Source organism: Triticum urartu, chromosome 6A (assembly GCF_056163025.1).
Source record: "Triticum urartu cultivar PI428250 chromosome 6A, HENAU_Tu73, whole genome shotgun sequence".
NCBI lineage: Eukaryota > Viridiplantae > Streptophyta > Magnoliopsida > Poales > Poaceae > Triticum > Triticum urartu.
This window is the reverse complement of record NC_141878.1, coordinates 563,926,210-563,941,248: the sequence shown is the minus strand read 5'-3', so window position 1 is coordinate 563,941,248 and position 15,039 is coordinate 563,926,210. Positions and strand designations below refer to the sequence as shown.

At 44.3% G+C, this 15,039-nt stretch overlaps 2 protein-coding genes across 2 annotated transcripts; one reads left to right on the top strand and one right to left on the bottom strand.

Moving 5' to 3' along the window:
* Positions 1-2,740: 2,740 nt before the first annotated feature.
* Positions 2,741-13,725, bottom strand: NUDT3 (nudix hydrolase homolog 3). The gene is made up of 21 exons (XM_087528842.1): positions 13,529-13,725; positions 13,260-13,439; positions 12,634-12,711; positions 12,283-12,379; positions 11,863-11,996; positions 8,639-8,720; positions 8,471-8,557; positions 8,203-8,309; positions 7,297-7,468; positions 6,890-7,131; positions 6,728-6,809; positions 6,464-6,529; positions 5,555-5,632; positions 5,392-5,487; positions 4,577-4,683; positions 4,289-4,457; positions 4,077-4,160; positions 3,785-3,879; positions 3,577-3,667; positions 3,345-3,491; positions 2,741-3,211 (listed from the first exon to the last, which is right to left on the bottom strand). Exons 1-21 carry the CDS (start codon positions 13,603-13,605, stop codon positions 3,152-3,154), a joined length of 2,331 nt encoding a protein of 776 aa, XP_087384968.1. The 5' UTR covers positions 13,606-13,725; the 3' UTR covers positions 2,741-3,151.
* LOC147966366 (uncharacterized) lies at positions 8,736-11,856 on the top strand. The gene is made up of 2 exons (XM_087528843.1): positions 8,736-9,715; positions 9,848-11,856. Exons 1-2 carry the CDS (start codon positions 9,469-9,471, stop codon positions 11,101-11,103), a joined length of 1,503 nt encoding a protein of 500 aa, XP_087384969.1. The 5' UTR covers positions 8,736-9,468; the 3' UTR covers positions 11,104-11,856.
* Positions 13,726-15,039: the final 1,314 nt, after the last annotated feature.

The following is a 15,039-nucleotide window of genomic DNA, read 5'->3' as shown; positions in this document are numbered from 1 at the left end:
ATTTCTGGTGCAGGCAGGGACAGTTGGGGCCAAACACCTCAGTTGGTCTAGCACGTCAACGCTTGATTTATCTTCTGCTACACTGGATGGTGGACTTCACATGCTCAAAGCGACTAGACATTTGAGATTATCAGCATAATATCGATAATTCTTCTGGAAGCCTGGACGACCAACGGCGCTCTCTCCCGACCCTCGCTCCTCATGCCTTGCACCAATCTTCACCGCAGCTTGACGACATGGAGGTGAAACTTAGAGGCTGGTCTGAGCCCAACCCATCTAAATGAGAGCAGAAAACTAATAAGAGCAGCCCCATAGTTATCAAAATAAATAAATTACATAACCAAAAAATAAATAAGAGCAGCCCAATACGTTACCTCAAAAAAAGCAGCCCAGTCACGTACAAAGCTTGACCTAGCAAGAGCGTACGTTCGCACTTCTGTCCCAGAAAATTCGCACGCATCCATCCACCATTGCAGCGTCTCCAGGCAGATCACGGGAGATGCTAGCCACCCCGCCCAGGTCCCTCTCATCGTAAGTTGTAGGGGCGCGTTTTACTTGAGGCTATTCGAGCCGGTTTTTTCTTCTTTTTTATTTTCTTTTGTTTCTTCTCCATTTTTTTCATTCTTTCTTGCATTTCGTTTCTTTTTTTTTCATTTTCATTTTCATGTTTTTTTACTTCTTTTTTTGGTTTTCTTTGTTCTTTTGGATATTATTTTACATTTTTTGTACATTTTTTGAGCATCAGTACAGACACAAGCGCTCATATACACGCGCATACACTCACCCCTATGAACACACACATGCACACCCTACCCCTATGAGCACCTCCGAGAGACTGAGCCGGCATATCATCTTCAGATTTACAAAGTCACCGTAGGCGCCTCGTCGTCGACGGAACGTCTCCTCCCACTGAAAGTGCATCGCCAGAAATCCTGAAATAAATCCAGGAATAATGCGAGCATCAGGATTTGAACCCTGGTGGATTGGGAATACCACTGTCTACCTAACCAACTCAACCACAGGTTGATTCGCTACATTTTTTGTACATGCCAACAACATTTTTCTAATACACGTCTAACATTTTTTTCAATGCAAAGTAAACATTTTTATAATACATGGTCAACATTATTTCATAAATATTTTAAACATTTTTCAAATACAAGATTAACATTTTTTGAATGCATAGTCAACATTTTTTCTATACATTTTAAACATTTTTTAAATGCTTCATTCACAGTTTTCAAATAAAAAGATTAACAGTTTTTGAATACATAGTCAACATTTTTTTCTTTACACATTCAACATTTTCCAAACGCTTGATTAACATTTTTCACACACTTGTTCAACATTTTTTAACTGCTTGACTAAATTTTTTATATACATGATAAAAAAGTTTCATCATTTTTTTAATACATGGTCAACATTTTTTCTATACACATTTAACATTCCCGAAATGCTTGATTAACATTTTTTAAATACTTGTTCAACATTTTTTTGAAAATGTTTGATTAACATTTTTATATACACGATAAAAAAATCATCATTTCCAATTACTTATTCAACATTCTTCAAATACTTGTTCAAAAAATTTCAAATGTGTTTTGTAGAGTGCTTTTTGTAATATATAGAATATTTTAAGTATAAAGAAAGGTACAAAAATAAAGCAAAAAACAAGAACAGAAAACAAAAAGGAAAAAAAAGAGGCAGTAGCCTGCCACGTCTGTGGGCCGGACCATCTCGCTCCCCCTTTAGCGAGTCGGAAGCTGGAGTCGCTGAAGGCGAGATATAGGGGTGCCCATCCATCATGCCGCCACTGCTAGCGTAATCACGCTGCACGCACGCATGGCGCATCCATCCACCGCGCCGCTGGACGCCGTCACCCTGCCACGTTATCGTCGTCCTCTTCCAGACAACGCCATCCTCGCCTTGCCATGCGTCGTCGCTGAACACCCCAGCCCCGCCGACGCCGTGGCGACACCGGCCATGCCAAGCACTGAAGCACACAGACGCAGACCGCCGAGGCCACCTATGTCGAGCTCCCATGCTGCTTGTGCTCAAGGTGTGTGTCTGCGCCAGCGACTGGGGCCACCTCCGTAGTGCTTTTCCTCCTCCAGTCTCGACCACATCCAAGAGCTTTCTCCCCAACGTCCCGACGCTCGGAGCTCCTTGACCATGTTCCCGATGCCACCTGGCACTAACCAGCGCCGCCGGGGCCGGCGAGCCAGCCGACCGGCCCGGGCCAAAGGGCTTCAATCCTTCCTTTGCCATTTTTCATCTGCAGATAAATCTCACCATTCAGAAGTGAAATGTTAGTGTCCTGTGTTTTCTTCTGATGAAGCAACATCTGCTCTGCAGTTACACCTACAATGATGATTTGTCTCTTCAGATTTCACTGCTTCCTTTGCCACTTATCAATTATCATCTGTATATTCTTGGATCCTACACTGATGAACAAGGACAAATAAATAAAAAGAAGTCTCAGACCTAGCAATCATAATAACCCCAAACCATCGTGGGACCCTATAAATTTAAGTGATGCCTTGGTTTGGAATGTTGCACCTGTTCGGCTCACCTGCGCATTATTAGCTCAGGCGAAAGGGACTCGTGAGCGTCATTAACCTATTTGTGAGTATGCAATATGGTTAAGATGAAAGAGCATTTTTCTGTATGAAGCAACGTTACAAGTTTGAAACGCTGAATAGGGTCCGATCAGAGTGGGGCATATATTTGCAACATTCACTCACAAGGAACAAACCATGTGTACCAGCATTCTGATATATATAAGCACAAGATGACCTTCAGCGCAGCAAAACCGCAGAAGTTCAGCAGAATTCTGATGGTCTCTGCTCCCAATTCCTGAGTGAATATGTTCAAAGATTACAGTAGACATCGCTTTCTAAAAACACCTTGGTAAATAGACAGTGATGCTAACAGTGATCCTTCAGAAGTTCATCCATTTAGGCAGTGATGCTAACAACCATCCTTTTAAGAAGTCATTCATTTATTTGTGTTATTTTCCATTTGTGTCGCCCAGGATGGTGCTTCATCTTGTTTCAACAATTTGTACTTTCTCATGTAAACAGAAAACAATTTGTAGTTTATCAGGTACAGTGGGAGACACAAAACTTTCTAAATCGCTGTCTTCCGGTGCTTAATTGTTTGCGAGCAGCTTACTGGCTGTGCCAAATATAGGGGCTATATCAACAGGCACCTGAAAATGAACATACATAATAAGTAAAACTCCATTCAGCTAAACATATGAACATAACAGATGAACATCATTCAGCGAGTAGATTATTAAGAATTTGCATTTGCTATTGAAAACATTATAACTTGAGTAGTACCTGCATGTGTTCGATTTTCTCCAATGCCACACGCAACGGCTGCGTCAAGGTTGCACGGGACTGAAGGAGAGACTGCGCGGCAGGCTTGTCGCCCTTTGCCTGTATCGTCATGATCTCTCTGCCAAGGCTTTCAACAGCTTCCTCGACCTTTGAGGACATAGAATATAGTGAGGAGCAATAACAAATAAATAAATAATGATAAGTATATATATCCTGTTTTAATGAAATTTACCTTTGTAAAGTCAATTGAGAATTTTCCGTCAGAATGCAAGATAAAAGCTCCTTTGTCATACAACCAGTTAAACTGCAATGCCTGTCCCTTCCTACATTCACAGAATAACAGTTAGATTATCATCCGAGCACAAGGAACCATGAGAAGTAGTATGCTTGCTAAGTTTTCCGTAGTTTGCTAGGGCCTCGGAGGGAAGATACACACTTACCCATGAGCTTCTTCCAGTCCAAAGCGAATCGACCGGAAGCATCCAGCAAGGAAAGAAACATACATAGATTTTGATAGACTCTTAGGAAGCAACCCCTGACAGAACAGAAGCAAACGAGAAATTATGTGATCCATTTCAAGTATTATATGATTGCATACAAAGGATATAAGGAAAGGAATATGCATCCCCAATATTCCCTACAGAAATAAGAAGATTTGTCTAGCTTGGGCCCCAGAACACTGGGCTGTAACACAAGTGCCATGATACCCTGATAACTGATGAAGTAACTGACCTTGTTTATAAGAAAATTCAGCGCCCACAGACCAACTATATCAGCTTTTGCCTCCTCCAATGCTGAATGACATTCTTGAAGTTCCTGTACATTTATCAAAAAAGAAAGGAGAGTCAACAAGTGGCATCAGATAGGATATATCACTCTTTTCTTTTTCTGTCATAGCACCTAATCGAGCAAGTCTTTATCTAAATTGCTACTTGCACACGTACCATTCTAACTGTGGACTTTTTACCACCAGGAAGGGTTATGGAATGAGGTCCAATTCCATGGCAGCACTCATGGCAAACAATATGTGTATAATAAGGCTCAAAATCAACATATTCTTTCTGCTCCTCTCTGATGCAGGCATTGGCTATAGGCTTCAAGATATTCTTGAACCTGAATGATAAATAAAATTTGAATTGCCAATGTCAGCATGAACTCCCTTTTCGCTTGACAAAAGTGTAAACTATATAACATCAGCTAAAATGAATAAACAAAAATCAGTGAAGGCATACTTGGCTTCTGAAATGTTCTTAAGCATAACCATTGAAGTTCCTCGCTCATTCACAATCCGCTCATCATTTGGCAAATTGAAAGCTATAGTTTGAGGACCTTTCACATCCTGCCACAGAAGCACTTGTTTAGTTCACATGAAGCTGTTGGCCAAAGATATGAAAAATGTGGATAAACAATTCATTTGCACTAACATTGACGAGTTCTTGACCTTTTTCAGCCTACCAATTGCCTAAAGTAGCCTGGATGAAAATAAATATACTTCTACCACAAGAGACAAAAATACTAAATCTCCAAGAAATTTTGACACAACAATAACTATTAATCTACTACAAAAAGGACGGAAATACTAAGGATCTCCCTATAACAGTATGGTGCAATGGTTGCTGACATTAACACGTTAAAATACTTGGATGACAACCATGCCAGAGAGATAGTAGTCAGGAAAGCATGGAGTCTACACGAATCCAAAGCAAACAAAAGGTATTTCTTTCATGAAATCCTAGTGCTTCCTCACTCATTAATCTTACAGTGTTAAAGAACAAAGAAGAATTGTTTAATTCTCTCAGGGATTTAAGGACATAAGGTTCTTGTCAGCTTTTCATCTATCACCAAGCAGAATGAGAAGACAAGCCTAATTTTACTTGTCTACAAATGTCAGATGATTTGATAATAATGAGTTCACACCAACTGAATTGCAAGGAAAAACTAGGACAGTCATGAGATTTTTTATTTCTTACCAAACATTGATTGAACTAGGCTTTTTGTCTACAAGAAGCAAGAGCATGTGAAAAGTAACATCAACATAGAAACATACCCCAGAGTTGTAAAGAAGATTCATCACGCGAATTGGAGCAGCAGATACATTGTCTGATTTGTAAATATTGTCCAGTGGAAGATTTTTCTCCAAATCCTGAACCCAGATCAAAGTTGGTGTAAATGAAAGCTTAATATTTCCTTGAAAAATCAATCAGAATTACCTCGAGTTGATCACCAAAGAGTTTAACTTGAGAAGTTGCAACGTCGTCCCGCACCCCAACAAATGCTTCAAAGGTTGCCTTCGAAATAGTAGAATTATTATTACTAGTATAACAAATGAAATATTTTATTGAACTCTAGGTCTAGGCATAGTATGGAGATGAACAGACCTAATTCAATATTTCCCCTCTTTTCTACATGTGCTTATTGTTTTTGTTATGCAATGAGTCGTTGTATTGGCCACAGTGGTCAGTGGGGCAAACATTACGTGGAGGGAAATATAAAGTAAAATCCCATAGGAAAGAGAAATGCAATCTACTCTAACTGGACAGCGTGACCACTTTGCCATATATATATGCTAATATTGCCTTGTGGTGATGGCTGGTGCCTAGTTGATTTTGAACTAAAACCACAACAAGAATTATGGAACTGAGGGAGTACTTATACTAAAATCCAAGTGGTTAGGCCAAATAACATTGGCAGTCTCAGCATGAGTGCATAATTAAATAGAAGAACAGATGATCACAGCCCATAGAGAATACACATAAATTAAATTACATGGCAATTAGTCCATTAGTCAAAAATATTGCTGACTTGATGTACATTAATGAAGAACATGCTTTAGCAAATTTGCCTAGATGGTAGCCTAAGTAAGAAAATAAAATTGAGTATGGAGAAAGTTGGCAACATGTGGTGTCTGAAGCTAATATTAGTGTAGCCACTGTTAATCTGCTAGCATCAGTTGCACAAACTTGAAGAGTGTCCAAAAGAAGACACATGACAGAAACTTCAAACTTCGAGCTTTAAAAAAAAAACTTCAAACTTGTGCCTGGTGTTTAGTGCACTTCATTGCTAGACTCACCAATAGACAAAGTGATGCAAGAACAGGTGGGACAAGGATCCTAAAATACCTTATAACTAAACAGGCCATCTTCATATGTCTCGTATGGGCCAATGGTGACATCTATGTTGGAGTCCTGGAAACATGACAAGAATGCCAAATATAGAGCTAGCATCAACTAATATTGATATAAATAAAAATAGAAAAGAAATTTTACTGCTAAAAATAACAAGTATATCCCATTTCTCTAACAAAGTTAACAGCTATAATCACTCAAATAATGTATTTAAAGAGAAATGAATGAACTAATAAAACTGAGAATGAGGATACTAACCAACTCCATCCAAGCTATGTCAGATTCATAGTAATCATTTGAAAGAAAAGCATTTGCCTTGGTTCTGAGCAAATTCTTCAGGCTACAAGATAAAGCGAGCACTGCTTCACAGAAATGAACTAAAACTTTCACAAACTGAAAGATGTTAGGTTACTAGCTTACCTTGGACAATCAGAACAATCTGATGCTTTAAGGAGAAGCTCGGCAGCTTTCTCAAGGGATGCTTTATACTCCTTGGAATATGGAACAATAAAAAGATCATCTGAAGTATTGGTTTGATTTGGTCCATCTGACTGTGCTACTGATGTAGTCAATAAAGCATCAGGCCGTTTTATGACAGTAAAGAATCCAGTTGCATCTTTTTGTTCCTTATCAGTTAGTCCACTTTTCCATAAATCAAACTCCTACAGACACATTAAGAATGTGGAAACCGGTCCAATATTAGTTAGAAAGAACACATTTGATGTACAATTATCATAAGCAGAAATTGCACTGAAGTTTTATTATTCACTCGAAAGATTCTCTACTGGATATTTTAAGCACTGAGAAGTGACTAAATATGGCGGTACCATTTTGTTCATGTCAGCAGGATAGAAGTTCGCGCCACGAGGCTTATCTAGAGGGAATGCTGCACGATACTCAAGCCCCTTCCATCCTGAAATTGGCTTGGTGGCATCTGTGAGCAATTTCACAGCCGAATCGGCAGTGGATAGAAAAGCCTTATTTTCATCAAGGCAGGACCTGTTTGAGAAATATCAAAACGGTAAACAAATATCAGCATGCTAAGAAATATAAAATAGTTATAAAGAAATCTAATTAGAAAAGGTTAAAAAGAATGTGAGGGATAAGAAATGCATGAAATTAGATAGCAGAAGCTGGTGTCAACAAAAGAAGAAGAAACCGGACAAGACCAACATGAGTAACTACGATCTCTCTAAGCATTTTAGTTTTATGTTGCACTTTCTCTTTTATATCCACAGCTGATAAAATCACAACTCAGGCAAAAAGCATGTGGGCATATGCTGCATTTACTATCACCATTTTGTTTGCAGAAATTTGCTATCTACACTGCAAGACTTTAAGTTGCAGTAGTGCATGTTGACATCGCAAAAAACTTGTGAAAAATTATCTCATGGGTGAAATGCAGTAACACTGACACGCCATGGAAACCTCTCAAAAAGGGGGGTGGCACTGGTACTAACATACATTCAGAGATGATTGATGGCAAATAAACCCAAGTCCCATGCTTTAACTCTCACAATGCATATCTTCCATTCCAGTTATGCACCTATCTCAGAGTCTAACTTATAACAAGAAATTGTTCAATTGTGTATATAGCCACAAGGAAGGAATGAGAAAAGTAAAGACAAAAATATATAGTTGATGATAGCAACTTCCCAAGATGAAATTTTCAGTGAACATGCTAGTAAATTCCAATCAATGAAGAGAAGCTTGATTAGAGAATAACATATTACCATGGACTTTTATTAATAGAGTAATATGCCCACTTCAGACTATCAAGGGAGGAGGAGTCAGCGTGTGCTTTTAGCCAGTCTCTTAGCATTGTGTTGCTATTCCATACCTACTCGAGAAGAAAAGTAGTAAGAAGTTGCAGAATTAAATTACGCAAGAACTATACAGTGCAAAACTAGTGAGCATGTTATGAATCATAACTATACATGAGACATCTAACCAATATGAAATAGAACTAATATCTGAACAGTATATTATGCAAGAACTAACCTGCTCATAAAATATTTCATCAATAACCATTGATGCTTTAAGAATATATCCCAAGGCTTCTTTGTCTCCTTCAGATAGAGTAGTCAACTGTCAAAATGAAAGTATCCATAACAAATGTTAATCAAATCAATGGCCAAAAGGTACATGCTGACATATAGACTCACTTACCTCTGGTTCCAAATGGATGGGAGCATAACGACTAATTTGCTTTTGTAAGGTTAAGCTGCGAGACTCCGTGTTATCTTTGTACCTAAAGAAGGCATGAAAGGTTTAAGAAAAAGTATTTAAGAGAAATGTAATGCAACAGGGTTCACCAAAGAATTAGGATCTATTGAACTGAATTACTTGAAAGTGGCAATTGGCAATAGAGGGAAGACAAAGAAATCATTCTTTCAAGTTCTAAATCCAGCGATTAGTTAGCAAGGAGCACATATGCTTGAAACATATAGTGCTTTGGGCTTGTTTGACCAAGTGGGGAGATCTTGGTTAGAGTGGTCACATAGGATAGCTCCATTACATGACTTCTTTGGGAAAGGCCTCACTCAGGAGATGTTAGAGTGCCATTTAGGTTCCTCAAATTTTCCTTCAAGTTAGAACAGTAGCTTTCTGTTATGACCAGCATATTAGGGGCTTAGCCAAGTGGGTTATGGCCCAAGTATCTTAATCATTATTAGGGGCTTAGCCCAATTATCTTATCGTATTAGGATCGTTTGCTTAGGAGTCAAGTAAACCTCTCTATATAAGGAGAGGAGATGTATCAATCTAATCAAGCAAGAAGCAATCAATATTTGCTCGGCTTCCCTTAGGGAGCCGGGAGACCTAAACCCTAGCCGCCTCTTGCGTCCGCCGCCGTCGCACCAGCCGCAAGGACGGCGCCCAGCCGCCGGCCGCCGCGCAATCTCCTCCTCCCTCCTCCCTCCTTCCCTTACAGGCTACGCCCTAGACCGGGTAGAACCCTAGTTTCTACCAATTTGGTATAAAGAGACTCGGGTTCGATCATGTCGTCATCCCCACCCACGCCGCCGCTGCCCATCATCACCACCGCCCCGATGACCACGGCCGGGTCCCCAACGCCGCCGGCCCCGATCACCTCCGCGCCGCCGTCAACGATCCCCGTCTTCACGCCGGAGGAGATGTCCAGCACCTTGCGGGACCTCGTGACGGCCGTCCAGGGCATCACCCTGTACCTGGCCAGCCCGCACGCCACCCCGCCGGCTGCGCCCCCCGCCTACAGCCATCCGGCGCTGCACTGGCCGATCCAGAACGCGTCTGGCCCGAGCGGGACGCCCCTGCTGCCGTTCCAGGCGGGACACACCAGCGGGCCCCCATCGCTGCTGCACCTACAGCCGCCCTCAGCCGCGGCCTAGCTTTGGCTGTCGTGGCCGTCCCAGGGCGCGCCTGCAATTGGCGGGACACCGCTGCTGCCGTTCCAGGCGGGGCACCATAGCGGGCTGCCACCGCCGCTGCTGCACCTGCAGCCACCCCCAGCCGCGGCTCCCCTCTGGCCGCAGTGGCCCCCTACTGCCACCGCGGCTACCGCCGCGTCCGCCCACTCTCCACAGCAGCCGCTGCAACTCCAGGCACCACCTCTGCCCAGCTCCGGACTGCCGTCACCGGTCGGCCTGCCGATACACCAGGTTCGGTTCCCGCCCTCCCCGTCGCCACTACCAGCTTGGGCGGCTGGGTCTTCGCCATCGCCAGTCTACACCACGGCTCCAGAGCAGCCGACCCCGTTTCCGCAGTTCGGCGGGCCATCCGGCTCCGCGGGTCCCAACCCGGAGTACTCCGACCAGGCGCCACCCGCCTCGCTGCTCCGCACCTCCGAGCCAGCTCAACACGACACTCCGACCCAGACACCGCCACGGTTCGCCAAGATCGACTTCGCCACCTATGACGGCACGAAGGACCCCCTCAACTGGCTCAACCAGTGCGACCAGTTCTTTCGCGGGCAGCGCACCTGGCTCGCCTCTTACCACCTCCGTGGCGCGGCACAGACCTGGTACTACGCCCTTGAGCAGGACAAGGGCAGCATGCCCCCTTGGGAGCGCTTCCGCGAGCTCTGCCTCCTTCGTTTTGGGCCCCCGATCCACGGGAGCCGCCTGGCAGAGCTAGGCCGCCTTCCCTTCACCTCCACAGTTCAGGACTTCGCCGGCCGTTTCCAGGCCCTGGCATGCCACGCGTCGGGCGTGACGGCGCAGCAGCGGGCCGACCTCTTTGTCGGTGGACTTCCGGATCACATTCGCGTGGACGTGGAGCTTCGGGGACCCCAGGATCTCCAGACGGCCATGTACTACGCCCGCGCGTTCGAGCGCCGCGCGGTGGCCGTCCAGCAGGAGTCACCGTCCCGGGCCACTGGGTCGCTACCCTGGCCAGATCCCGCTCAGGGTCGGCCTGCTCAGGCTTCCGCGGCACCCCTCGCCGCGACCGCGGCGCGCCCGTTCCGCCGGCTCACCTCGGTCGAGCTACTCGAGCGTCGCCGCCAAGGGTTGTGCTTCAACTGCGACGAGCCCTACACGCCCGGCCACGCCTGCCCACGACTCTTCTACCTGGAGGTTGCAGACTACATTCCGGAGGACGTCGTCGCCGCCGACCTTGCCGCCCCAGCTGTCACGAAGGTGCTTGACGCTGGTTGATCACCTCGAGGAGTTCAGCAAGCGCTTCCCCACCTTACAGCTCGAGGACGAGCTGTTTGTGCAGGCGGGGATAAGTGTTATGACCAGCATATTAGGGGCTTAGCCAAGTGGGTTATGGCCCAAGTATCTTAATCATTACTAGGGGCTTAGCCCAATTATCTTATCGTATTAGGATCGTTTGCTTAGGAGTCAAGTAAACCTCTCTATATAAGGAGAGGAGATGTATCAATCTAATCAAGCAAGAAGCAATCAATATTTGCTCGGCTTCCCTTAGGGAGCCGGGAGACCTAAACCCTAGCCGCCTCTTGCGTCCGCCGCCGTCGCACCAGCCGCAAGGACGGCGCCCAGCCGCCGGCCGCCGCGCAATCTCCTCCTCCCTCCTCCCTCCTTCCTTACAGGCTACGCCCTAGACCGAGTAGAACCCTAGTTTCTACCACTTTCCCTACGATGTAAACAATATTACGTCACATTTTTTACTTAAGGCAGACTATAAATTTTAAGAACCTAGGCTTGACGTAACGACAATACCAAGATTCCAAATCCCCGATTCCAGCTTCTTGGTGTTAAAAACTAAACCTGGAAGGCAAATGGGTCCTGGTATGGATTTAAGTGTCATGAACACCAAACTGATTATTGGTTAATCGGATGCATGTTGATAATAGTAAAGTTCATAAGGATAGGATTATCCCATAGAAGGATGAAGCCCCATATTTGGTCAGAATAATATACAAAAAAAGAGCTGACTGCTTTAGTGCTTACCTTTCCTCAATAATACTGAACAGTTGGCCGTATTGCCCATTCACATCATAAGGTACATATTCTCCACTTTCTGCTGCAAGGCAGCTCTTGTACTCGTCACGGTGCATATACCTAACTGCAGATACTTCACTTTCCTGCATATTAAATATTTATTAGAGTCAGTTTTGAAAATAAAAACCCGTGCAAGCAGTGAAACAAGGATAAAGAATAACAAATAATTCATCATTGGCCATACCTAAAGGTTTTCTCATGACGTTTTTAGAAACCATTTAATATACTGTAGCGTCATTAGTTGCATTAAACTTTTTTCTTACAAACTAAACAGCAGAGTACATACTTTCTTCTAATGCATAAGTTTTTGATCTTGACAACAATGAGCATAATAAAATGTAAGTGAAAAGGCCACTATTGAATTCTCACTTGGAGAGTGAAGGCCTCGAGTGGAATTGGAGTTAAAGTCGTCACAAGGTAAACATCATTGTACTCATTGTTGGTGTAAGTCCCATTGTTGATAACGCTGCAGCAAAGAGTCTAATATTAGCATCTCTTTTCTAAGGTATCTAAGGTGCAGATGATGATGTTGTGAGATTTATGTGAACAAAAATCAATATGAAGAAATACAGATTAGCATCTCTTAGGTTACTGGTGCTTAAACTGGTAATAGATCAAATGCAGTTATTAACAGAATATGCCCTACCATCTTAAACTGATGAGCATGCTATCTCACATAGGTAGCAATAAGGTAACAAACAGCAATGTAGACCTACTAACCATTCGTGAAGAAAAACGAAGATGAGCTCAAAAGCATCGACTGGAAGCTTGATGCCTAGTTCTTCCTGGAGCTCCCTCCTGTTGTTAATCCATGGCAGATACTAGAAAAGATTAGAACCCGTGATTTTGATACAGAAGTTGCCTAGCATAGAACAGCACTACATAGTACTTGATCAGCAAATTTAAGCAATTCAGTGACCGCAACGTGTAACAAATATGAAAACTACGAGCAACATCACAAACGCTGTGTAACAACATGGAACATCATCTGATTTGACAACCACCACTCACCCCATAAGCTATACCTACCTTCTAAAATAAAGTTGTGACACAGCAACAAAACCCCTCCTGGTGATCAATGTCAGTACAGATTAGAACCCATCATCAGCAACTTAGCCTAGCACAGAGTCACGCTACAGAGTAATCGGCAGGCAATTCAGTGATTGACCTCACGGCGTAATCGACAGGCAATACCGCAAACACTGCGTGACAATGCAGAACGCGTGCGCAACCACGCATCCCATAAGTTGACTATATCTGTGACAGCAAGTAAGATTGCCCGTGCAGCAGTCATCCGAGTCCGCTACAGCAAGCAACAGGAGCGCGAGGCCGGCGGGCTCACTCACCGCGCGGAGGAGAGGGAGGAGTCCCCGGCGGAGATGTGGCCGGCGCTGGAGATGTCCCACTGGCCGGGCCACGAGTCCTTGCAGTCGGCGCGGCGCTGCAGCAGCAGCTCCCCGGTGCTCTCGCAGTAGATCCACACGTGCACCGCGCGGTGGTAGTCCCCGTCCCGGTGCACCTCCGACCTGCGGGGAAGAAGGCGACCGGCGTTAGGCTCACGGGAGCGGCGATCCGGCGGGGGTGAGGTGAGGGAGGGCTGGGATCGGGGGCGTGCCTGGGCTTGGAGACGCCCGTCTTGTCGCCGGCGGCGGTGAGCACGTCGAGGCGCTCCTCCGGCGCCGGGGCGGCCATCGAGCGGCTGGGGCGGCGGCGGTGGCGTGTGGAACAGTGGAAGCGGCTGGGAAGCTTTAGAGGGTTTTCTTTTTTGGTGGATTTGTGTCGAGGATAGGTCGGGATGTTTGTGCCAATTTCAAACGCCGGCACGAGTTGAGGACGGACAGCGACGGGAGGAGCAAAGGGCTTCCGGATCAAAACTGTGGGTGGATGCTGCTTTGGCTGGTGCTGGTGGGCTTCTCTGCTTTTCCAGGCTATTTCTTCAGTGTTTTGCACAAAGCTTGGATCGAATACGATGCTTCGTGTACGTGCAACGTGTGCTACTTGTTCTTTTCATCGTGTTTGATTTTAATTCGGTTTGGTTTGGTGTACATTATCCAAGCAACTAAACTTTCTAATCTTCGATCAACTTTTTCCTCCTTCATCGGTGATCATCTCTCCTCCCCGCTCCGGTGATCGTACGGGGTGAGGGCAAACGGAGGTGAAGCTTGACTAGAGGGATTCAAACTTAGACTGAAGAGGAGAGGGGTCCGACACTGCTTGAAAGCAAGAGTGACCTTAATTGTCACGAGAGAAGGACGTGTGCCTCCCATGACAAGAAAAGAGTGGCACGATAGTGGTGCCAGTGCGTTAGGGATGGTGCAGCAAATAGTAGAATGGAGGGAATGACTATTTGGCCGGTGCCGAAGGAAGGCAGACACATTGGGAACAAATATAGAAGAAAAAACTTTGTTTTTGCCACTCTAGTTTTTGCCACCTTTATTTATTAGCAATTGTGATACATGTCAAAAGTTAAGGGTGGCAAAAGTGAAATGAAAAATTATCGTTTTCGCCACAGACTGGCATTTGTGATGTATTGTCAAAAGTTAAGAGTGACAAAAGTGAGATGTCAAATTCTAGAGTGGCATAAGCAAAATGGACAGAAACTAGAGTGACAAAAACAAAGTTTTTCCAATAGATAAGGTGCGGAAGGCATCAACGCTAAAAACAACATAAAAGCATAAAGTGAGAAAAATTATGAAAGGAAGAGAGTATAATAGATGATAAAGCTCGAAAGCGCCCATGGTAATAATGATGATGCATGGTGCTATGTTTCTAATGACGGAAGGAAGAGAGTAAACAAGGGTAGAACGGTGGCACATGGGGGGGGGGGCGGTGAGGCTCGAGTGCTGTGAAAATGGACCAGGTGATGCATACTGCCATGTTTTTAACAGGAGAAGCACATTTGCTTTAGAACAAAATGACTAATATCACACATAACTATATGCACCGTTGCAAATTGGCTATCTCCTTTTAAAGGCTATATGGTGTACCATCGTCATTTTTATTGATAGTTTTGACCAACGTTTTAGAACAAGTATTATGAGTTTTTTTTATGGCGGACATGACAACGACCAATCAATGGGTGATAAAAAGTGACAAGGTGTGTGTGGAGAAGTGATATGATAGAAC